We start from the raw sequence: 25,562 nt of genomic DNA on the forward strand, positions 1-25,562 counted from the left end.
CATAAGTTGAGCAGTTAAATACGTAGTCTATCTGTCAAACACGTCAAAAGAGAGAGAAAGAAAATTTGGTCCCACCCTTTGGTCCCACCACATCAAAAGAGCCGACGGTTTCTGTCGCTATCGGCGATCTACTTACTCTGATATTAATGTTAAGGGCTCAAATTTTAAGTGGTATCTTTTTACGTCAAATTGAAACTTTTCAGCCTGTTTGCAAGAACAATTTTTTTTTATTTTTTTGAATCTCCCTAGTTATCTATCTTACTTTTATCTCTTTAATACATATGATTTTCCATTAAGCTGTCTACATCTGTGTTTTTCACGTTAAAATCCAGACCACGCAGTTTCGATGACTATCAGATCGGTGTACAAATTATTTATCAAAACATAAAGTTATGTATAACATTCGTTTATGACATAAAATTCAGGGCGTGGACAGATAATGGATATTTAAAAATATTTTCTATTAAAAAATAAAGAATATTGTTTTATAATTTTGGAACAGCAAATGATAGTTCAGTTAAATGTGTAGAAAATTAAAATATTCAAGTGAAAATGTCACATAGAAAACACAATTTTTCAATTGACTTGAAATTTCGCATTTTTTATTTGATGTGTACTTTAATTCAACATTATTACAAAATAGTTTAAAACAAAGAGCCATTTTTAGGGGTTTGACGCATTAGAATACCAAGAACACATCGATTATGGATTGGTACAAAGTACAAATCCAGAATTCAACAAAGCCATAGTGAGAGTTAATATATTCAGGGATCATAGGCAAACTATCCAAGTAGGATTTTTGTATAAAAATATATTTTATAGTATTACATTTCAATATGTATTTTTTTAGTATATCCATCCTACAGATGCGCATAAGCTTTCTCAAGCCGAACTGGTAGTTATAGATGAGGCAGCTGCTATACCTTTGCCTTTTGTAAAAGCAATGTTTGGTCCATATTTGGTGTTTTTAGCATCAACTATAAATGGTTATGAAGGAACAGGTATTCACGTGTATTACCATTAAATTGGTTTTTATTAACGAAAATATTTCCGTTATTTTAGGAAGGTCTTTATCATTAAAATTATTGCAACAACTCAGAATTCAAACTGTGCCTGCTGGAGCTAACACAAACGTTGTAAATAAGAAGGACGCCGCTGCTGCAACGGGAAGAACTTTACACGAGGTTTGAACAGTATTTATTAACGTAATATGCTTTATTTATTTATATTTTTTGATGTTTTAGATCACTTTAGATGAACCCATACGTTATAAACCAGGCGATGAAGTAGAAACGTGGTTAACTAAACTTCTATGTTTGGACTCTACCTCTGTAGCTCCTATGATGTCAGGTAATTACTTCATCAGTTTAGTATATTTTTGTTTTTTAACATTTTATATTGTGGGCGGTAACTGCAAAAGCAGCTGAATATTTCGCCAGTGAAGTAGAAAAATAATCATATTTTTTTGTAAAACGTCATTGAGTTTAGAATCCAATGGAAAGTAACTTCTTGAAAAACTCGTATTTTTAAATACGAGCGATATTTCGCTCGATTATTGCAATCTGCAACTGGAGTACTCGATTATTGAAATTAATCGGTTTTTCCCTTTGAATAAGAAGACTAAGGAAGGAGCATAATGCTATCCATTCATGCATGGTGGGCGGAAAAAGGACTCTAGGGTGGGGATCCTTGACAGTTCTGTTTGACGATTCATTTGACACATTTGAATTTGAAATTTTGTGGTTTTGTCAGTCTTTACGGAGCTTATTTTATGTTATTTATTATTTATTCTACTACTGATAGTAGTACAAAGGTACTAAATCTTGATGGAAATTGTGCCAAAACTTAAATTAACAGTGACAGTATCGCGATTTATCGAAAAAGACTCTAAAATAGTTGGTTGTGTAGCGTGCGTAGATCTCGGCAAAAATCGAGTGAAATAATGGAACAACTTTTCGCTAGGAAGTGACTATATAATATATATACGTGTCGTAAACCGATCATTTATGAAATTCACTTAAATTAACTAATTATATATTTTTTCTTGCATTTTTGCTTTTATTTACTACTTGTCAAAGATTAGATGTCAAAGAATTTAGATACATCAATTTGACTTACCTGCTTCAATAGCGTATCGGATGTTTGTGTTAATAAATAATTATTAAAACTTATCTATTTTTATTAGAATTTTATATTTTTATAACAATTTTAATAACTACCAACATTTATTCACAACGTAAAATAAAACAAAAATTATTGAGTCTACCCCACGTCTACCCTATATCATAGTTTTACATTTTTTAAATAAAATTAGAACGGCACTGACAAACCGGAATTTAAGTCGGCCATATTTGAGGCCCATCGCGGTGGACCTAAGATTTTTGATATGCTCCTTCCTTAGTCTTCTTATTCAAAGGTTTTTCCCATCACTACTTAAAAACAGCAACGGCACAGCTACGTCGAAACACCGGTTCCCATTAGAACACCGAAGTTAAGCGACGTAGGTGATACTAGTGGATGGACGGGTGACCGGTTCGAAACTCTGTATCGTGTTGTTGTACAAAAAAAGGCAAAAGTGTAAAATCTATTAACACACACTGCTCATTCACGCCGGTTCGAGGCCGGATGAGATCGGATATCTCGTGAGTAAGAGTCGATTTAGACACTTGCCAAGTCGGTAGGCCATTGACCATGATATGGCCGAGGAGCGCGGTTCGGATTCCGCGTAAACAAAGTAGGCCCCGTCCAGATTAGCCCTGGCAGCAAAAAGGAGACGTTAACTGAAATCTTTACTTTACTTTACTAGTTAAAAACAGCAAGAGACAACGCATGGCATATTTATGTACAAACCCATCTATAGTTAACTTAGCCATCGTCTGTCGAAATATTCCCTGAGTGGTAAAACAGAGTATATCCTCACTTTGGATATACTATATTATACAGGGTGCTACAAATTCGAGGTACGAGCATTGGTATCTCGGTAACCGTAATAGATACGAACATAGTTAAATTGGGACAAAGTTGCGTATTGAGATGTTCACCAAGATGCCATCAAAAAAGTTTTAAAAACTTCAAGGATTGCTGAGTTTTTTGGAAAAAACGGATTTTTTTGAAAATCGATTTTATTTTTTCCTGTCGTTAGTTTTTAGAAAATCAAAAAACTAATTGCACATTCTCGTAGCCACTTTATTAGGGCTATCTGATAGTATTTTTAAATTTTCAAATTAACTGATAATTTGTAATATACAGATAGGCCAATTTAATTTTTTTAAATACGGACCTTTATTTTTTATTTCAGATTTTGAAAGAACTCGGTTTCCTGAGTACAATTATATGCCACACTTTATACTTTTTTTATAATTATTTACAATAATTTCAAGTCCGACTCTGGTTTCTTAAATTATTTGATCTGATTATATTCACCGCAATAATATTGATCAGCGCTAATTAACATTGAATAAGGAAAATCGAGCCAATTGGAAGGTTCAAATAAATAATAGCCAGGTCAGAAATTTAAAGATATTATTTTTAACTTATATATTGTGAATTTGAAATCTCAGTGTGCGATCTAATAATATGCGTAATATTAATCGTAGTTATTATAAATAAATCAACTTCTACACACTAGTTTAGACATATCATTGTACTCAGAAGACCGAGTTATTTCAAAATCTGAAATAAAAAATGCAGGTCCGTATTTAAAAAAAATAGTTGGCCTCACAAAGGGTTATTTACGTTATCCTACGCTTGTAGCTAAATGATTAGATTTTATATAGTAATAGTGTTGGTGGATTACTAAAGTTATAATTTAAAATTATTTTTATAAGGTACAAAGTGTCCCAAATATACATATAAAAATATTAAGTTGCATTTTTTAAATGGAACATCCCCATAAATTATTACATTTTTTGTTTCCAAGACTGAAATAAAGATAACTTTTTGATTATATCTTACTATACACATAACGGTAATAACATGTTTAATAATCCTTATTTTTTAATTAGGCTGTCCACCACCTGAAAGTTGTGACCTGTACTACATTAACAGGGATACGTTATTTTGTTATCACAAAGCATCAGAAGAGTTTTTACAAAGACTTGTAGCTCTATATGTAGCTTCTCACTACAAGGTAAGCAATATGCCATGGTTTATGATTTTTTTGAGACCATATCAATTCCAGAATAGTCCAAATGATCTTCAAATGATGTCTGATGCTCCGGCCCATCATTTGTTCTGTCTGTTGGGCCCAGTCAATCCAAATAAGAAAACTTTACCAGAAGTGCTAGTATTCTTACAGGTCCGTTTTTAAACATTTTTGATGCCAAACTGGTAAATACTCTTTTAGATATGTTTTGAAGAATCAAAAACACGATTGCGATGGGTTTTCCAGAGGTAAAAAGGCATCGGGAGATTTAATTCCTTGGACCATTGGACAGCAATATCAGGACACTGATTTTCTGGAGCTAGGATTGTGAGAATAGCTACTCATCCAGATTATCAAGGAGTAAGTTAAATTACTACATTATTTTAAATTAAAAAAAAAAAACTGTAATTTTTTTGAAATTTTTTTTTTTTTTTTTTTTTCAAACTAATTTTCAATCATTTTTAGATGGGGTATGGAGCCAGAGCTCTAGAATTGTTAAAGCAATATTAGCAAATGAAAATTCTAGTTTAAGATACGACTGATCATATTTCTACAGTTCGGGAAAGCTTGGAAAACGTCGATGATGAGTCAGTAGGGTAAGTTTCTTAGTTTCTCAAATATAGTTAATTAATTATGTAAATGTTATTCCTAAATATTGCCGGGTGCGTCGAGAGTGGCTGCTGCCCCTATAACTTTTTGTGCAGGGTTCCGTACCCAAAGGGTAAAAACGGGAACCCTATTACTAAGACTTCGCTGACAAGGCGAAGCCAGATCTGTCATGCACAGGTTAGTTCACGGTCAGCAGCACATAAGCCAAACGCATAGTGCTGCAAACCAGAAGCTAATCGAAGAGCTAAAAGCAGACAAAGTATTGGGATTACCAATTGATGCAACAGCTACTAGGTATAGCTTCAACAACAAATTTAACATAACCATACCAGGAAGGGAAGACTGGATAAAAGGTGTACCTATTCAAGCTGAGGCAACCTGTATACAGACGGCTCAAGAAAGTCTGAAGGCGTAGGAGCTGGGATAGTAGGGCCGAAACAAGAGAGATCCTTCCATGGCCTATCAAGGGTCTGTCACCATTTTCCAGGCAGAAATAACGGCAATCCACTATTGTGTAGAAGAAATAATAAGGCAACAAAGAACAAATCGTTCTGTGGCCATCTTCAGAGACAGCCAAGCGGCGCTAAGGGCACTCAGCTCCGCGGAGGTCAATTCTAGACTAGTGTGGGACTGTGTGTGTGCTCTGAATACTTTGGGCGAACGTAGCACTGTTACGTTGGCCTGGGTGCCAGAGCACGAGGGTCACAAGGGTAACGAAATGGTAGATGAAGTGGCCAAGCAAGGCTCATCCATGCCATTCATATGCCCAGAACCCTTCTGCGGCTTTGCAAAGGCGGTCACGAGAGTGGCCACGGAACGATGGGTGGCCATAAAATCTCTAGAATGGTGGAGAAACTCACCAGGGCAGATACAGGCGAAGGGTTCTTTGTAGAACATTCGCCAAAAATTCACAGTAGACTTGATAAGCAAGGACAGAAAGACATTCAAAGTTGTAGCAGGTCTACTAACAGGGCATTAAACGATTAATAGGCATCTAAAGCTGATGGGATTGACAGACAGAAGCTATGTAGGTTCCACCCAATCTGAAGAAAAAACGTCTAGGCATTTTGTAATCGGGGTGTGACAGCCACAACTAAATGTGCGGTTCCCGGTAATAGGCAATGATAGGCCATTGCCAAGGAGCATGGAGGTTCAGTCTCCAAGTTATATGAGCGAAACACGTGTAGCAGTTAACATTGTATAAACGTTGAGACCGAGACTTGAGTCTTTTTCTACTTTTTAATTTAACCAGGTCTCTTTGAGAAAAATGGATCATTCTTTATACTTATTATTGATTATTACAATTTTTAGTAATGTGTTTCTTTCAGTTTTTTTAAATTACTTATACGCGCATTGAAAATTTCAGCTAAATCGGAAAAAAAAGTTTATAATAATATAGTGATCTAATGTTGTATAGATAATGAATGGTAAGGAACCCTCGTGCGCCGAGTCCGACTTCGCCATTGACATTTTTTTTTTAATAAAAAAACAGAATTGTATGTTAGTAGGTATAATAAAAATTAATAAAAAAAAAAAACTATTTTTAACTCTAAAAAACAAAAAGTATAGGGGTTGAGCCACTTTTGAGACGCACTCGTAACATTTTTTATGTAACTGTCGTGTTAAAGAAAAACGTTATTACTACAATTGTGTTCCAAAATTCGTCAACAAGTGTTCCAAAATTCGTCAAATTTTACATAGAATTTTAATTTCATAGAGAAATAGAGAAATCTGTTAAAAAAAGTTTTTTTTCAAATTTCGTTATTCCAGTAGTCATATTTTCTGTCAGAATGATTTGTAAGCGAAACTACTGATTGCGACGCATAGGTTCATAAAGGCTCTGATCTGGTCTAGATATTATTATTATCTAGAACGATAAAATAAAACGCCGACTCAGTCAAACACTGCCTATGTGTCTCTGTTCATTGAGAGAAGTGACTATATTCAAAAACAGAAATAAAAAATTACTGTTGAAATGGCAGATCAATGGCCGACACTGTCATTCTCTCGTTGAACAGACTATATTTATAATTTTATTCTTTGGGGTGTGTCTAAAAATTGTATAAAAAGAATCTGGAACTATAATGAACCGTATTTTTTTTAGTTTGTTGGAAGAAGCCATTGAACCAAGGAAAACCCTACCGCCTCTCTTGTTAAAGCTTAATGAAAGACCCCCTGAGAAATTGGATTACCTTGGTGTGTCTTTTGGACTAACTGAACAGTTACTTAAGTTTTGGAAGAAGTAATTTATATCTCTTATTCACAATTTAAGGATGCTAATAAATATTAAACTTCTAGGGCAAAATTTGTACCTGTTTATTTAAGACAGACTACAAACGATTTAACCGGTGAACATTCTTGTATTATGTTGGACGTTTTAAATGCTGACGAAAGACAAGATAGTTCGACGTGGCTCAGTGCTTATTGGACGGATTTCCGAAGGAGATTTATTAACCTGTTGGCGTATCAGTTTAGTAAATTTTCGCCAAGTTTAGCTTTGGGAGTTCTGACAAATAAAACAGTAAAACTACACACCAAAGGTATGTTAGACATTGTCATAGTTATTATATTTTGATTTTTAAATAGTTTTAACAGTGTTGATAGCAGAACTTATATCTAAGATATTATTAGTAGTTTAAAAAATATTAATATTTTGTTAGATTTGACCAGACAAGAACTAGATATGTATATAACGAGGTATGACATTAAAAGGCTGGAGATGTACAGTAAAAACTTGGTGGACTATCATTTAATAATGGATCTTTTACCTACGTTAGCTAGGTTATTTTTCCTGAACCAAATGGGTGATGTGCAAATGTCGGCAGTTCAGTCAGTAAGTGTTTCTTAAATTTTTCTTTTAAATACGAGTTTGAATTGTCATAATGTTAGAAGTTTTTGAAAGTTTGAAAACAAATAGGTAATCTGTCCTGATAAGATAATTAACATTAGGTTGATTATTAGATAATAAAACTTAGTTCTTGTCACTTTTGGGATTAACACTAAAAACTTCTTTTTATCACTATCTAAAACAATATTTCATTTAGTACATTTAACTATTTTTTTTAGGTGATTATGTTAGGGTTAGGACTCCAACATAAAACTGTAGATGCTTTGGCAGCTGAATTGGACTTGCCCTCATCACAGCTTTTGGGTTTATTTAACAGAATGATGCGAAGGTAATTAATTGCATTACTCTATAGGCTTGGTGTATTTCAGTTGATTTCAACAAATTCCGACCGCAGCGCACTCTACGGCAGAAATCAGAAATTATCATTATGTACTTCACGCCGCCGTAATCAACCCATTAAAATAATATTGAAATCGTGATTTTGTCATAATATTTAAGTATTTTAGTTTTTTTGCTAGTGCAATTATTGAGACTATAAAACACTCGGGTACGAGGTTTGTGTGATGTAACGCTGTTTCGGGTAGTAAAAAATAAGTAAAATAGAATTCGAATGAGGCGTCGTGTTGTGTTGTGACAATTTCAAATGTTAATAAAATTGCCGAAAAAATGTTAACGCGTAAAGGAGAGCGTAATTAGGGCGTTGTTGGGTGCAATAACAATCAATAACTGAACTTTCCCGGATATTCAACTTTTCCGAAACAACATTTTATAGGTTCATAGTTTCTCATGCCGATTTGATCAAAAGCAAAAATAAATTCAAAATTCAAGTAATCCGACGAAAAAAGTGAGTAAATAAAGTGCTCGTTACATAATAAAAAAATTAAATAGACATATACAGTACGTCTGTCCGTTCTATAGCTACGGGGTATCCGTGAGAAGGGAAACGATATTCTCTCGATGTTTTTCGTAAAAAATTAGACGACGCGTCTCATCAATAAAAATTCGACAAATTTTCAAGTGGCTAATAAAATGAGTGGGCGGAGCGATTTGCGGTGACGTACTCGTCAAGTCGACGAATAAAATATATCGTTGTTTAATTAAATGTTTTTTGTCCGCATTCCTTTCATAGACACAGATCCAGCAGAAGTACTATACTATGAGAGGATAAAAATATAATTTGCAATATTAATGGTATACTTTTTTTAATCAACTAGATTAAATCTTCTAAAATTATAATTATATACCTTTAAAAAATTTCGTTATAGCCCCAGTTATGCCCCACTAGCAAAACCGGTAATTAAAATTATGCCCTTAGTTGAACTCATCTAAAAAGTGTTTTTAACTGGAATAATAAATTATAATACAAGTTAGACCTTCTGCAGATATCAAAACATTTACTTTTTCATTTTTATTTTTAGAATTTTTACAAATTATATTTCCTAACGCTTTTAGAATAATTAATAATAAATTTTTCGTATATTCGCTATTTAAACCTGTGTATTTGTATACAGGGTGGTCCGAATTGTATTCCGAAAACTTCAGCAGCATATTCTGCAGATAAAAATAAGTAAAAATGTTTGTATAAATGTAGGTCCTAAAATGTTTAGTTTCGGAGATACAGGGTGTAGAAATTTCATTTTTATTTCGATTTTTTCCAAATAATTTCTAAAGTAACGTCAATATTTAGATGAAAATTGGTGTCTGGAGGTTTTTTGACATGAGAAATTTGATTTTGATGTCACTATGACTCCTACCGGTAGAGGGCGCCACCTACATGTGTTTTAACTGTTTTGAAGCGTAATAACTTTTTGTCCGTACCTGTATAAAACTACCGAGGGGAAAATATACATCTCTGTGATTTTTTACGTAAAAAATATCTCTTTGTAAAAATCGCTACGAGCAACCGTTCTTAAGATAATTAGAATGGAAATAGTCAATACATGCCATTATTGACGAAAAATAAACACGTTGAGTAGATAGTTATTTCACTGAAATAATAAATTTGGGAAATTTGTATTTTTTTTAAATTAATCACATTTTTTCTGCAAAAAAATGATGATAAAACAGTTTTTGTTGAATTTTAGGTACAAAAACATTTCAAATTTATGATCTGTCTAATAACTATTTAGTCAACATGTTTAATTTATGTCATTGATGACAGGTATTGATAATTTCGATTCCAAATATCTCGAAAACCATTACTCGTAGCAATTTTTACCAAGAGAACTTTTTTACGTAAAAAGCGTCGTAAATGTATATTTTTTTACACAGTAGTTTTATACAGGTACGGACGAAAAGTTATTACTCTTCAAACCAGTTAAACAATACGTAGGTGGCGCCCTCTACTAGTAGAGTCATATTGACATCAAAATCCAAATTTCTCATGTCAAAAAACTCCCAGACACCAATTTTAATCCAAATATTGACGTTACTGCAGAAATTATTTGGAAAAAATCGAAATAAAAACGAAACTTCTACACCCTGTATCTCCGAAACTAAGCATTTTTGGACATATATCTATACGAACATTTTTACTTATTTTTATCTGCAGAATATACTGCCGAAGTTTCCGGAATACAGTTCGGACCACCCTGTATATCGATTGTTTACGATATTCTCTGATGGTGGTAGCACCGGCGGAGAATGCCTCAAGCCTATAGAAGTATATTTTATTTTATTCTTAAAGCATATTTCTATACCTTCTCTCTCACTTTATTAAAATTGTAGATGTGAACAATACTTAAATTCGGTACTTGAAAGAGATATCGAGAATTCTCTTCAGCCTCAAAAAGATGTTAATCTAACTCCTGTAGCCAAAAGTATGCAGGATGAACTGGAAGAGGCAGCCAAAGAATTGCAAAAGAAACAAAAAAAGGTAATTTTGTTTTAGTTTTGTTGACTGGTATTATCTTTAAACTTTTCAAAATGTTTATTCTTTTACCAAATTTGTACATATATTTCCAAGATTTCAATTATGCTGTTATATATTTTCGTTTTCTTTGTCACTAATGTAAATTTCATATATTTCAGGAACTGGAAAAACTTAAAAAAGAAAACTTGGAACAATTTGCCATAAAAGGTTCTGAAGACGAATGGAGTAAAGTATTAACGGGAAAAAGCAAAAAGAGTATAGTTTCAGTAAAGAGGTAAGTTAATTCACAATTTAAGAAAAATTAAAAGTGCTGTATGATCGGATAAATTGACGTCACGGTAGTCGTAGAAATAAATTTCAGATTGAATTTTATGTAAAGTCATAAACGTTAAAATTTCAATATGAAATAAAAATATATTTAAATACAAAAATATTTTACTTAAAACAAATTTTGAACTATTAACACCTTCAAGATGACTTTATAAATCTTCTAAATAATCCAATAGGATCTAGTTTTCTAGACAAAAACAGCGATGTGTGGTTAAAGTTTTTCTTTTGTATAATTTTGTAACTTTGCAACAAGTTTGATAAAATATGATTTTTACGATTATTTGCCGCCATGACGGTTGTTGCATGACATATGTCAAAATGCTTTTCTTTTCTTATTGGATATGCTGAGATTCCGATCTTTCTCGCGTATCATGCATGACGGTACTCTTGTCTGTCGTTTTAATTTATAAATGTTTTTTTTATTATTCTTGGGATGTCGTATGTCAAGTCTTATATTCTCTAGCTTGATGGACATAGCGATAATAAAGTTAAATAACTGTAACTCTCAAAAAATTTATCTATGGTAATCACAAAACAGTTTCCCATTCACGTGATCAACGTTGAGTGACAAGCGATGGCGACAGCGCTGCCAGATTGTGATGGATTTACGAGATGAATCTTAATTTAAAATTGACAAACAGTATATTTATTATATCATTTTTAAAAAAGTTTTACGTTTTAATGTTAATTTAATAACTAATATTTTAGTAATTAATTGATTTATTTGTTTTATAGCTTATTTTACTTATTATATATTGGCAAAAACTAGTCCATTATGAAGATTATTCTAAGCGTTAGATGAAGATTATTCTAAGGGTTATTTATTTACTTATTGATGTACATTTTACAACGCCAAAGGCAACAGCCCAGCTACGTCAAAACACCGGTTCCCATTAGAACACCGAAGTTAAGCGACGTAAGGCGATACTAGTGGATGGACCGGTGACTAGAGGTGTGTAGTTCGTAAACGAACTAGTTCCAATGAACTATTCCGACCCCGGAATGAAAGGAACTAGTTCCTGGTTTCTCAAAGAACTAGTTCTTCAGGACCTATTCCGGAATCGAGACTGTGTCCGATATAGAATATGCGACGGCGACGGATCGGCTAGCGCGCGTAGCCCGATGGTAGGCAGGAGTGGGGAGTGCCAGACGTACGTTATCGGGTCCGGACCTAGAGGAACTAAACTAAATAAAAGACTAGTTTATGTACGAACGGATCGGGTCAGCGCGATCGATGCTAGGCAGGAGTGGGGAGTGCCAGCCGTATGCCGTATGTTATCGGATCCGGACCTAAAGGAACTAGAGGAACTAAATAAATGACTAGTTTACGTATGGACCAGCCAGCGCGATTGATGCTATGCAGGCGTGGGGAGTGCCAGCCGTATGTTATTGGATCCGGACATAGAGGAACTACCGTATGATCGAAAAAAAACGGCGTCCAGTTGGCTGGGAAATGAACATCAATGACATTTCCCATATAAATTTACATTTAAAATGACAGCGATCTTCATTCCATAGCTATCGCTGACGCCGTTTTTTCTCGATCGTACGGTATTAAAAGACTAGTTCACGGGAATATATATTCAGTCGGCAGATCCGAAATATAATAGAAGGCGACGACGATGGATTCGGCCTTGTCTATTGCCACAGTAATTACCACAGAAAATTGTCTTGGATACTGTTTTTGATTTTTAGTTTGTTTTTTAAATATTTTATGGGAATGTTTCACTTTAGGTCCCTAAAATTAAGAAATATCTTATAAAACGCGAAGTAGATATTCTGAATTTTTAGACAAAAACAAAAAGCTTGGAAGTGAGGGAAAATGCAATTTTTCGTAAAATTTTTGTAATATTTGCACCAATTGATTTGTGATATAGTTTTTTAAATTCTGATTTCAGTTTTTTTTTATTTTTTTACCTGCTATAAAACTTACCTATATGTTTTTAACAATCACACTTACACGTCTCGTTATATCTCCGTACATTATAAAAATTATACATTACTGTGAATAGTTCTGACTGATAACGAAATGCATTAGCAAGCAAGGGGGATGTCAATGTTAGTCGGGAACTATTGTGAATTAAAGACCTAGTTCAACCTAGTTTGTGCTTAAAAGTGCCATTTAAAAAAAATACGAAAATAGGCAAAAAACGAGAATTGCTCACAAAGATTTAACAAGACGATATTATACAAAATAATGACTGACATTAGGATAATTGTCAAATAATAATGGACAACATTGCTGAACCCGGCGCAATGTGAGCAACATAGCGATAATAAAATTCTGTTTAAACTAATTTTTACATCTTTAATCTAAATAAAATATCTGTTACAATCATTTGCTCGATAAAGTAAAATGAAGAGCTGCTCGGTATCTTAAATTATACAACAAATTTAAACATTTTGCCAAAATTTCATTTAGTCAGGTTTATAGACTTTAATGTCAATGTCGATATGATTGATGACGTGCATCGGAAAATGTTTTGCGATTACTATATAGTAATGAAAACTAGAACTGAAATGTTACTCCTATGCTTACTGTGCCGTTTTTATCTATAGTAAAGGCCACGAATGTTTGGGAGTGATTCATCGGTCGCTACTATGTGAACTAATCTGTTCAAGGTCACATAAAACTTAATTCCAGTGCCGTGGTGTTTCAAGTCATATAATAATCAATATATAATCTGTTGTTTTAACTGTCAAAACATATATTTGGTTATAAACATAAAATGGAATGCCCCATTGATCGCACTGCAAGCACACCAATGGACTGACGCACAAAAACGAATCAATCAAAGAAACTCGATATAGTATCGTCTTTGTCAATGACGCTAACATTTTAGAATAAGTAGGAGGAGCGCAGGCAAATGATTAGACCGGGCTTTAAAAACCTACGTTTGCGGTAAAAATTTACGTTTTTAATGTAAAAATGATAGCGCGCGTGTCGATTCTAACTTCATCAAGCGATAAATCACTCCCAAATATTCGTGGCGTTTACTCTAATTATATGGTATTAATTTTGTTAAAATTATTCATATATTATATAATGCATATTATTATAGCATATCGATTATTATATACGATAATTGTAGCACTAGTTTTTTTAGTGCTACTGAAAATACTATTAATTCATGTAGTTCAAGTCTTCGAGTTCAAGTTCAAGAACTTTCAATACAAAATGATTAATTGCTGAATATAAAAAAAATATGATTAAATATTTGCTTTAGTGGCGAAAAGAGGATGTTTGAGGAGAACGGCAAGGACATAGATGTCGATGAAAGTCCAACTAAAAAGAAGAAAAAGACAAAAAATAAAAATAAAAATAAAAAGCTATCATAAGAAATCGATATTATATTTCTGTTGTACAGATGTTTTTATATATAAGAAATAAAACAAATTATTTATACGTGTTATGAAGTATTTATTTAGTTACATCCCTAAATTACTTTATTAGATATAAAAATATTTAAGTACATGTAAGTAATATGTAGAGCGTATTATAGGTTATTCGAGTATATTAACCCATACGATCGAAAAAAACGTCAGAGTTGTCAACGTTCGTAAAAACAGTGCACTGTTTTTTTTTCGATCGTACGGATTTGTCTTCTACGGGAAAAACGGACGTGCAACATTTGTTTTTCCATTGAAGATTCAAGTTTGGCAATATAAAAAATCAACAATATAATCAATAGAAGACAACCAAACTAACGTAATTATCACAGAGACAATTTTAAAACTTACAGTATACAAACTAATACAATTTTGACATAATATTGTATAACAAATTGGGAACTATTGCACACATTGAGAAAAACATACAGTGGTGATTTTAACTCAGACAAAATAAATAAGTAGAGAGGTATCTTATAAAAACGTTATTAAACCTAAATAAAAGCTTTGTAATATTATACCGAGTGTGCAAAAAAGTTACAAAACATCAGGCGTCCTGATTTTTATTTTTTACACCCTATAAGACTTGTTGAATGTAAACCAAAGTATGATGCTTGATTCATTAATATATTTAAATCCTCTAAATTTACTTATTTCTCTGAGTCTATAACATATTTTATTGCGAATAAAAATAGAAGACATTTTGGACGTTTATTTATTCAATAGATATTAAATATTTTTTAAAAGGGTTAAGGTTTAAAAATAGATATATTGTAAAAATTGGCACTTTTATGTATTAAAATCTATGGAAGAAATTGTTAAAATGTTTAAGTATATATATATTTTAAATATAATTCACAAAATAGGTGCATAATATATTAACATTGGTTCTTTATTATATGTTATCATGATTATCAGTCTTTGTAGATTATTAATTATAGTCCAAAAGTATTCCTTATAAAAATATTTTAGTCTTATTCAAAGAGATAATTCTGTCATATTTTATATTAAGTTTGTAATTTAATGCAGTTTGTCAATTTTGCAAATTTAACACCAGAAAAAAATGTTGTTTATTATATTTCTCAATAAACAGAAAACAACTTTACATTAACAAAGACCAACGTAATATTCAAATTTGGAGAATGTACAATTACTGATAGGATGCACCAACAATCAAGAAATTCGATAAAAAAAGAAAGATAGTAGGTAATCAATTATATTTTTAGAAATTTTAGGCATTATTTATTTAAAAATTTTAGAGTGCCTTTAAATATTAAAAGTAATACAACTACTTAATAATATATTTATGAATAAGATAAAACCTAACAATTAAAAATACTGTACAATATATAATACAACAAAAAATGTTCTAGTAAATCTAAGGTCTACTATACCGGGTGCGTCTCAAAAGTGACTCACCCCTATAACTTTTTTATTTTTTTAGATAAAACAACGAGATTTGTTATGTTAGAATATGACATCAATTGGGATTGATTGACATATTCAATTGTTTTCTGTCATTTCTGGTTTCACTGGAAATGACAACTTTTGATTTTTAAATGGCACCCTCGGTATTTTTTTACTTTATCCGATAGAAAATGACACTCTGAATAGAATGACATATTATATGTCAACTTTTGACATTTTCGCATATGGTTTATTTGAAATTGTAACATGCGGTTCATAACGACAATTTGACTAGAAATACCAAGTGTGTGCTACCAAATTATTCGTAAAAAAATGCTTTTTCAAAATATGCTAATGAGCCACCCTCCTTCCATTTGAAAAAATTGACATATGATTAAAAATACGATTTGGGCATCTTTTAACCGGCCAGGACAAGAGACTAAAAACATTAGACAATCAAATCTATTTTTCCAAGGCTCCTTGACAGTCATGGCACTTTAGATTGAAATTTTAAATACAATTTATTTTTGAACGAATATGTCAAAAGTTGACATATGATATGTTATTCGATTCAAAGTGTGATTTTCAATCGAATAAAGTAAAAAAATACCGGGGGTGTCATTTATAAATCAAAAGTTGTAGTCATTTCCGGTGAAACAGGAAGTGACCGAAAACAATTGAATGTTAATCAATCCCAATTTATTGCATATTCTAACATACCAAATCTCGGTGTTTTATCTGAAAAAATAAAAAAGTTACAGGGGTGAGCCACTTTTGAGACGTACCCGGTATGTAAAGTAAGTAGAGTAAAAGTTTATGGTAATAGTATTGTGAGTTAATATAATAACAGACTTGAAACATATCTATATGAGTATCTACTATAATCTCTAAAAAAACGACTAATTATCTAGAAAATTTCATTCTAAATATACGAAATGTTTCTAATATTCAATAAATTATATAAGATTTTGGCAATCTTAAAAATATTCCTACGTATAATCTAAATGAGATAATGAAGTTATATAATGCTCTACTGTCAAAAATATTGAAGTGTGTTGTATTAAAAGACATTATATAGGTTTCTATGGAATATATGTCAAATATATAAAAAAAATGGTAGGCTCTTAACAAACTTGGCTGGTGCGATTAGATCACATCCCTGATTCAGCTATACCTTCGTCATCTAGTAAAAAAAAAGAAGAAATATTATTGAGATGTGCTGCAAATTTTTATCATATTTTGTTTTTGAAATGTTTCCAAACACGTGCTAGCATTTAATCCTTTCATTTATAACTATTTATTAAACTTGAAGATCTAATATCCTATTAAAACTGATATGAAATGACACTGATATGACATTTGAGACGTCAAAGATCGATGTGTATGCTATACATACTAGTTTTTGCATGTATCGAAATTGTCATTAAAGTTATTGGCATGCACTTTTCCATTACTTGAACAACTGAGAAACGTACATAATCAACAAAAATATTAAGCATTTTAAGGGTTAAGATTTTTTTTTTAGTTTTCGACGATAAAAGAAGACACCGCGTTACATAAACATATTAAGGAAGGAGTCTATAGCATTCTAATGATAAAACGTTTAGCATTTTTTGTTGGTTAGGCAAATTTGATTACAAGTAAGGACCACTGACAAAATAGTTTCGACGATTTTGGACACGGAATTGATGTCATGGAAATGCTCTTGTCATATTTATTTGACTTAATACATTTAAATTTGAGTCTTTGCGTATTTGGCAGTCAATGGTTTTATGCAAAGTGTACAAATTTTTAAAAACAATGCCAGGACTTAAGTTACAGCGAGATCATTGTGACTCTTAGAAATCGATTAAACGAATTACTGCTTAAATTTGAACTGACAAGGGCTAAAGAATTATACATCAGCCGCTTTTCGTTGATTCGAGCTTTAAGAAAACATAATATATGGGATATTTTGCGGGTGTAACTATACAGGGTGCTACAAATTCGGGGTACGAGCATTAGGATCTCGGTAACCGTAATAGATACGAACATGGTTAAATTGTGGCAAAGTTGTGATTTGGGATGTTCACCAAGATGCCATAAAAAAATATTTCCGGTTTTGAAAGAACTCGGTCACCTGAGTAGAATGATATGCCACACTTAATATTTATTTTTGTTTTGGACATTTGAACACAATTTATTTAAACTAATTTCAAGTCCGGCTCTGTTTTTTTTTCAAAAGATTTGTAGAGAGTTTGTTAAGGTACCCAAAATAACAAAAAGGTATAAAGTGTGGCATATCATTGTACTCAGGAGACCGAGTTCTTTCAAAACCTGAAATAAAAAACGCAGGTCCGTATTTAAAAAAAATATGTTCTAATCTAAAAATACTGTCAGATAGCCCTAATTAAAGTGGCTATGAGAATGTGCAATTAGTTTTTTGATTTTCTAAAAAGTAACGACAGAAATCTGAATATTTTTTTTTTCAAAAAACTCAGCAATTCTTGAAATTTTTAAAACTTTTTTGGTGACATCTTGGTGAACATCCCAAAGCGCAATTTTGCCCCAATTTAACCATGTTCGTATCTATTACGGTTAACCAGATATAGTCTGTGAAACGAATAACTTTGAATTTGACAGTTCCCGCGGGCTTTTCTAGTGTAAATTTTATTAGGTTAGCAACTCTGATGCAATGCCGTCTCTACAAAACATGATGCAATGCCGTCTCTAATAGAACAGCCTCTGAGCGAGATGTATGACGTCACCCTAGTTAGATACTACGGATTAATTATATTGTAGAATACATGGAAAACATAATTATTATTCCTCGTATATGTAATTTTTTGGATTATATTCGACACTATTTTTTTCATATGACACAACATTGATGAAGGCTATAAACGTTTATTTTTTTATTTATTTTATATATTTTAGGCTATAACGTTTTTTAAACCAAAAAAATAATAATAAAACCAAATGAAAAATTTAATCAGTGTTTTTCCCGAACCTAAATCCCAAGAAAATCAAAAATTTTAGAATAATTTTACATATAAAATGACAGCGATCTTTATTTCATAGCCATCGCTGACGCCTTTTTTCTATGATATTGTTATTATTTGCAAATATAATTTTCGAACATTAATGCTTGCAAAATATACATATAAATATTGTGAATGCAAATAATAATACATCACAATTAGTAGATATTGAATGTTTTTTATTAAATTAGATCGATTTTCAAACCCCAAAATCTAAAATATATTTTACATTTTACCCATTATCTTATGTACCTATTCATTATTTGTAGGTATATTGTAAAATATTTGCTGCATTTGTATGGTTCATAGTTTATTTGCCAAAGTATTTATTACTATAAATAGGTATATATATATATTGTATTTATTAACTGTATATTATGTATATTTCATGTAAACTATATCAGTTTTAAAGTACAAACCAAAAATACGAGGAAAAATTATATTTTCCATGTATTCTACAACATATTTATTAATCCGTGGTGTCTAACTAGCGTGACGTCATAAATCTCGCTCCGAGGCTGTTCTATTAGAGACGGCATTGGTCTGATATTTAGAAATGTGAAAGGCTGATGGCATTTTACTTTTGTCAATTATGACATTTCGCATAAGTTTCGCATTGATTTTTGCAAGAAGAAGAACTGTCACTTGTTTTGTTATTTTCCTTTTCTATTTCACGAAAGTAAAAAGAGTTACCTATCTGATTCGTTCCGGCACTCATTTTAAAGAATATCAGTAACTTTTTGGATAGAGGGATTTTATATTTGCCATGTTGGTAAAAAATAACGGTCAAAATTCAAAGTTGTTCATTTTATAGACTATACCAATGCTCGTACCTCGAATTTGTAGTACTCTTTATTTTTATACATAAAATTAATAATTAATTGATATTTAGAAGAGTTAGTCTTAAGAGCGTTTTAGTATCAGACACTGAAAAAAAATTAAGGAAGGAGTATATCAACATAATAAGCGAGACTTCGAAGGAACTTTAATTGCTGACTTAAATTCTGGTTAATTAACAAAGTTATGTAAGAATAATCAAAATTAATAACATGCTAAAATATAAAGTTTTTTCTAGTGAGGGGTTACACAACAGTGACAGTTGCTATTTGTCATTTTATTTCATAAGTAAATTGTATTATCTCTAATTTTTTAATGTCGTCTTGAGAAATCTTTCCTGACTCGCTGAACAGACTCAATAATATGCCGAATAATGTATTTTTAATAGAACGGGCTTATAATAGACGTACTCCGCCATCTTCTGTAATTGACAGCTCACGTTAGGCACGCTTATAGCTTATTTGTAATAATAATTGATGCCTATTTCAAATCAGAATCAAACTAAACATTATAGAATATAAATTTAATGGAAAATAGTGGGAAAATAGCATATTCAAATGTAGAAAGATATTGAAATAGGTATATTGAAAATACTATCGAAATATAAAGAACAAACGGGTCAGCCCTTTTTTTATAATAATCAATGAGTTAATTTTTATTTAGTAACAAAAATATAGATCCTGTACTGGAACAACTCGATATCACTCATTATATTTGGAAGTCCTGATAAATGTCAGAATTCGTTAACTCTAAATGAATATGTTGGTTTACTACTCTAACCTAACGTCATAAATACGAGTGAGATGTTAATTATAAATGAAATGTAGATAACATTATTCTTCAAGTTTTTAGTTTTGGAACTCAAGCATAAATCCTGGTTGACACGGTCAAAGTGTACTGGGATATAATATACCTAGACGCAGCGCGCGTCTGACGATCGTACCAACTGAATTAAAATCGTTTAACACGATCCAAGTGGCGTCCAAGCCAGACGCGCGCAGTGTCCAAGTGTGTTTGATCCAAGTACATTTTGACCGTGTCAACTAGGCTTAAGTAATTATTTCTAGTAATCCAAATTTCGACACAATGACTTTCAAGATCTATACACTAGGTATACACCAGTTAAGTATAAAATTACTACACAAAATACGCCACAACTAGCAGTAATTCAAATTTGTCACAAGAAAAATCAAAAGTGACAGAAAGGAGGTTGCCATAACGTACCTTCCGTCGCTAATGCATGAACATAAAAGTAGTATTTGACTCCCTCCTTAATTTACTTATTCAACGGAGAGCATTTTAGTAACAAACCATGCGTTTAAAACATTACACAAAGAAAAAATATATTACCCTTGCCAAATTTATGAAGCCCTCGAGCCGTGTATAAGACAGAAAAATAGTCTGTTAAGTGCAGTAGTAGTAGCCAACCACCCGCTAAGCTACCTCTCCTTCTCCTTCCCGTTGGGCGGCGGCGAGCCCAGCTGAGGCAGGTCGGCGACCGGCTTGACGCCGGCCACTGCGACGCTCTTCCCGCGCCGGCGCCTCCGCAGAGAAAGCAGCGATTTACACTGACTAAATATGCCACACCATGTCTGGAGCAAGGTACAAAATAATACGTAGGGTGTAAGCGGGAAATGAAGCGAATTAATTATTTTTTATAAGACATCCATCACCTATTTTGTTTAGTCGTTTGTGTTGCGATTAAACTAACGAAAAACAAATGGATCTGTTTTATAAGGTAATTTTATTAAAATTTTGTTAGTGGTTATACCACAGATTATACAGATTATAATCTTTGTTTTTTCTTTATTGTTTTTCGTGATTCCAATTTTCGGAATCGGGCACTAGTTAGGTGACTAGTTTGCGCACATAGCACGCCCACTTATGGCCTCTAAAATTGTGCACAGCGCCTGACCGGCACAGTTATTAGAGAGATATCGGAAAACCCTGGGAAAACCGAATAGCGTCATCCAGTATTTACGCGTACCTTATCAATGTTACGATATGCGCGAGTCTTTGGCGCGAGTCAATTTTTAACGCAACACCCGCTAATAACGTTACCGCCTGACGTAATTTGCGGATCAATTACACCAAGCGCTCTTTCTAAATAACCTCTGATAACGTTTAAACATTGCTTAAATGGGCATGTGCGGGTATTTGGCAACCGGAGCCGGCCGGCGAGATCTTTTATTTTAGGTTATGTTTGAATTATTGCTTTAATTTTATTAGGTAATTTGATATTTAAGTAGCTGCGATTAGTTTTAATTAAATAAATATGGCCCAAAATATGGATTCAACCTCTTCCAATACTAAAGAACCTATAAAGAGTCTTAGGTTTACAGCAGATGACGACTTAGCCCTTCTAAGAGAATTTGTTGCTTGTTGCCCTAAACCCACTGGCAGACGTTGAACAATAAAGCACTGAAAATAACCACTTTAGCCCTTTAGTTTTAAAATACCTAGTAAACAAAACAATTTCAAAGTTTTAAATTCAAAGTTAGGTTAAGTTTAAATAGCGGACGCGACGCGATCAGAATTCTTTCCAATCCGATAACTATAAATTAAGAGAGTTAATACCACCTCACGTAAAGGAAATAATACCTGGCCTTATTAACGTCCATGCACGCTATTCGGTTTAGCGATATCTCTCTATTACGCTGTTTATTGTTATTTTACGCGAGTTTATTTTTGCGCACAGGAAATTTGACTCGTTTGCACATCGTCATAAAAAACAATTTTCGTACCACGAATTAGGTGTATGGTATGTGTTAAAATTATCTGTAACTTATAGGATACCTAATCTGTAGTTATACTAACACATATTTTATTAAAATATGTGTTAGTTTTTGGTGGTCCGAAATGTATTCCGGAAACTTCGGCAGCATATTCTGCTCATAAAAATATGTAAAAAAGTTCGTATAAATGTATGGCCTAAAATGCTTAGTTTCGGAGATACAGGGTGTAGAAGTTTCATTTTTATTTCGATGTTTTCCAAATAATTTCTGAAGTAACGTCAATATTTGTATAAAAATTCGTGTCTGGGAGTTTTTTGACATGAGAAATTTGGATTTTGATGTCAATATGCCTACTATTTGTAAGGGGCGCCACCTACATGTGTCTTAACTGTCTTGAAGAGTAATAACTTTTCGTCCGTACCTTTATAAAACTAATAAAACTACTGAGTGAAAAAATATAAATTTCCGTGATTTTTTATCTCTTGGTAAAAATCGCTACGAGCAACCGTTCTCAAGGTATTTAGAATGGAAATAGTCAATACATAGCATTATTGACAAAAAAAATAAACACGTTGAGTAGATAGTTATTTGACTGAAATAATAAATTTGGAAAATTTTTATTTTTTTTTAATTAATTATAAATTTTTCTGCGAAAAAATAATGATAAAACAGTTTCTGTTCAACGTTTTTTACAAAAACACTTCAAATTTATGATTTCAGTATAATAACTATTTGGTCAACATGTTTTTATGTCAATGATGACAGGTATTGACAATTTCGATTCCAAATATCTCGAGAACCATTACTCGTAGCGACTTTTACCAAGAGACCTTTTTTACATAAAAAACGTCGTAAATGTAGATTTTTTTACTCAGTAGTTTTATGCAGGTACGGACGAAAAGTTATTACTCTTCAAACCAGTTAAAGAATATGTAGGTGGCGCCCTCTACACGCAGGACATCAAAATCAAATTTCTCATGTCAAAAAAACTCCCAGACACCAATTTCATAAATTATTTGGAAAAATCGAAATAAAAATGAAACTTCTACACCCTGTATCACCGAAACTAAGCATTTTAGGACATGCATTTATACGAACTTTTTTACTTATTTTTATCTGCAAAATATGCTGCCGAAGTTTCCGAAATACAGTTCGGGCCACCCTCTATTAAGGCAGGCGGCCACTGCGAGCGTAACTAAACTAAGCTAAGATTATAAAAACAAACGGTATGCTATCATAGAACTAATCGCTGCGAAAAACTAACTAAAACGAGCGAAACTAAACTACGATTTGAATCTTCGTTCATATATTTTCGTTTAGTTTCGCTCAAGTGGCCACTGATGCATTTAAAAGTAAGGGAGCTGATTTTTACAAATCATATCTTCGCTTGGCTTAGGTTGCCGCCCGCCTTTAAGCTTCTGTACTTCAAATAACACAATAACTTAGGGTTGCCAACTTTCAAAAACAAGAAATAAAGGACGAGAAGTTAAAAAAGCGCAAGAGGCGAAACATTTTTTGAAACCTCGACCAAATGTTCAAGGTCAAGAATTTACCCAAAAGTTAAGTAACCGTTATGCGGTTGAGTGTCTTTCTTATTTTCTTAAAAATATTTATACACAAAAGTTGGTAAAATAAAACAAGCGATTTCCTACAAAACTTTCTATTTCAAAATACAACAGTAATTAAACATAAAAAAGCAAAACACGTTTATCGCATCCACAAATATTTCTCGTACGTAAATATTTGTTTTCGGTACGAACGAGTGAGAGTAGCGAAAGACACATTGTTGCCAGATTAATACAGTCCTATTCAGTAATTTTAATCCTTTTGTGATTTATGAAAACTATAGAAATATATCTAAAAGTTGTACTAGAGGAATTACAATAAATGGTATATTATTATTATTAACAATTTAATTAAACGTTGTAGGCGATAGACTAGATAGATCGATTTTTTTAGATTTTGAGTTAGGTGTGTAAAAAATCTGTTCTCTGGAATAAAGAACTGTTGGAAACCCTATACTAAGGGCTGGCAAAGGTTAGTTTTGGGTCGAAATTTCCGTATGTAAGAAGAGTACAATGCAATGGGCGTTTATAATGTACTGAACAAAGAGAGAACAGTAAAAACGTTGCCAAACGTATGAAATAAACCGAGAAACTGTACACATTGCTAAGAGACGTGGAAGGAGATATAGCAAATTCGTCGGGGTCGACCGGTCGACCTAATCAGTACTTAAAATTTTAGGGAAGGGTGTACATCATGCGTTCAGCTTCAGGATTTCATTACGTCTCGTGATACTTTATTTGTTTATTTATTAACGAGGCGTTGTAATTTTACCTATAGCTTTTAAATTTTTAAAAGTTAAGAAACACTTGCACTTTTGGTAAAAATAAGCGGAATAGAGTCGGTGTTCGACAGTGGTCGCGCTATTAGATCTCTGAATTCAAAAATCGATATCTCAAAATCCATTAGAAATAATCGATAGTTTTTTTCAAAAACTTTCTCAATATGTCTGCTATATTTTCTTCGCAGACAGGATGCGAAAATCTTCACAAATAAGAAGGTAAATGGACCGTTTTTTTTTAAATTCTGAATAGAAAGAAAATCGAATTTTTCTCATTTAAACATCTTGTAAAAGATCCGAACTTCAATGAAAAAAAAATTTCAATATATGAAGAGGTTCTTGAGTTATGGCGTGTTGGTATGGTATGTGTTAAAAAGTTGAATTTTTAAATTATCGCGATTACTGACGTTTTCTCGTTATAAAAAATGGACACCCTACGATATCCTTATAATTCCATTTCAGATTCTCAGAAACATATCTAATGATTTTATCTAGTTATCTTTTCGAAAAAAAAAGTCTTTTAAAAATAAGCCGTTTGTTATTGTGATTTTACTTTACTTGGTAGGGAAAGGCGTACCGGAGAAATGTGGCAACGCCGCAAAAGCACACACGGTTGCATTTCCCTCACTCCAACTTAATAAGATGCTTATGCGATTTACTTCCACACATGTAAATATCGACCCAAAAGCATGAGTTGCCAGCACGGTATGTAAATCTGCCTTAAAATGATGTATGATAAAAAAGAGGCGTCAAGTTGGGTTGAAAATTATGATCGGCGGCATTTTCTATGAAACTTTACATAGAAAAAGACAGCGATCTACATTTCCAAACCAACTCTAATGCCCTTCTTTTTAAATTGTATAATAGCATACAATTTAAAAAGAAGGGCATTACACATTTCTGGGACCGTCCACTTTGGTCACAAAGGCCGTTTATTTACAAAATTAAATTTCACCCAGTATTTCGAAAAATGATTAATTATTAAATAAAATTGTTTCTAATCAACAAACAGAGGAGAAACGAAAG

The 25,562-nt window shown here is 32.4% G+C and overlaps 1 protein-coding gene and 1 pseudogene across 1 annotated transcript in view; one reads left to right on the forward strand and one right to left on the reverse strand.

The window, feature by feature from the left end:
• Positions 1-667: 667 nt before the first annotated feature.
• On the forward strand, positions 668-14,207 carry LOC115881395 (annotated as a pseudogene).
• Positions 14,208-16,293: 2,086 nt separating this feature from the next.
• LOC115881366 (tyrosine-protein phosphatase 10D-like) overlaps positions 16,294-25,562 on the reverse strand; it is a 149,622-nt gene continuing 140,353 nt past the window's right edge. Inside the window, exon 22 of the mRNA XM_030898821.1 lies at positions 16,294-16,783. Within this exon, the coding sequence (XP_030754681.1) occupies positions 16,752-16,783 (32 nt within the window). The 3' untranslated portion in view covers positions 16,294-16,751. The remainder of the gene's footprint in view (positions 16,784-25,562) is intronic.

Source organism: Sitophilus oryzae, unplaced genomic scaffold (assembly GCF_002938485.1).
Source record: "Sitophilus oryzae breed Bouriz unplaced genomic scaffold, Soryzae_2.0 scaffold_1110_pilon_pilon, whole genome shotgun sequence".
NCBI lineage: Eukaryota > Metazoa > Arthropoda > Insecta > Coleoptera > Curculionidae > Sitophilus > Sitophilus oryzae.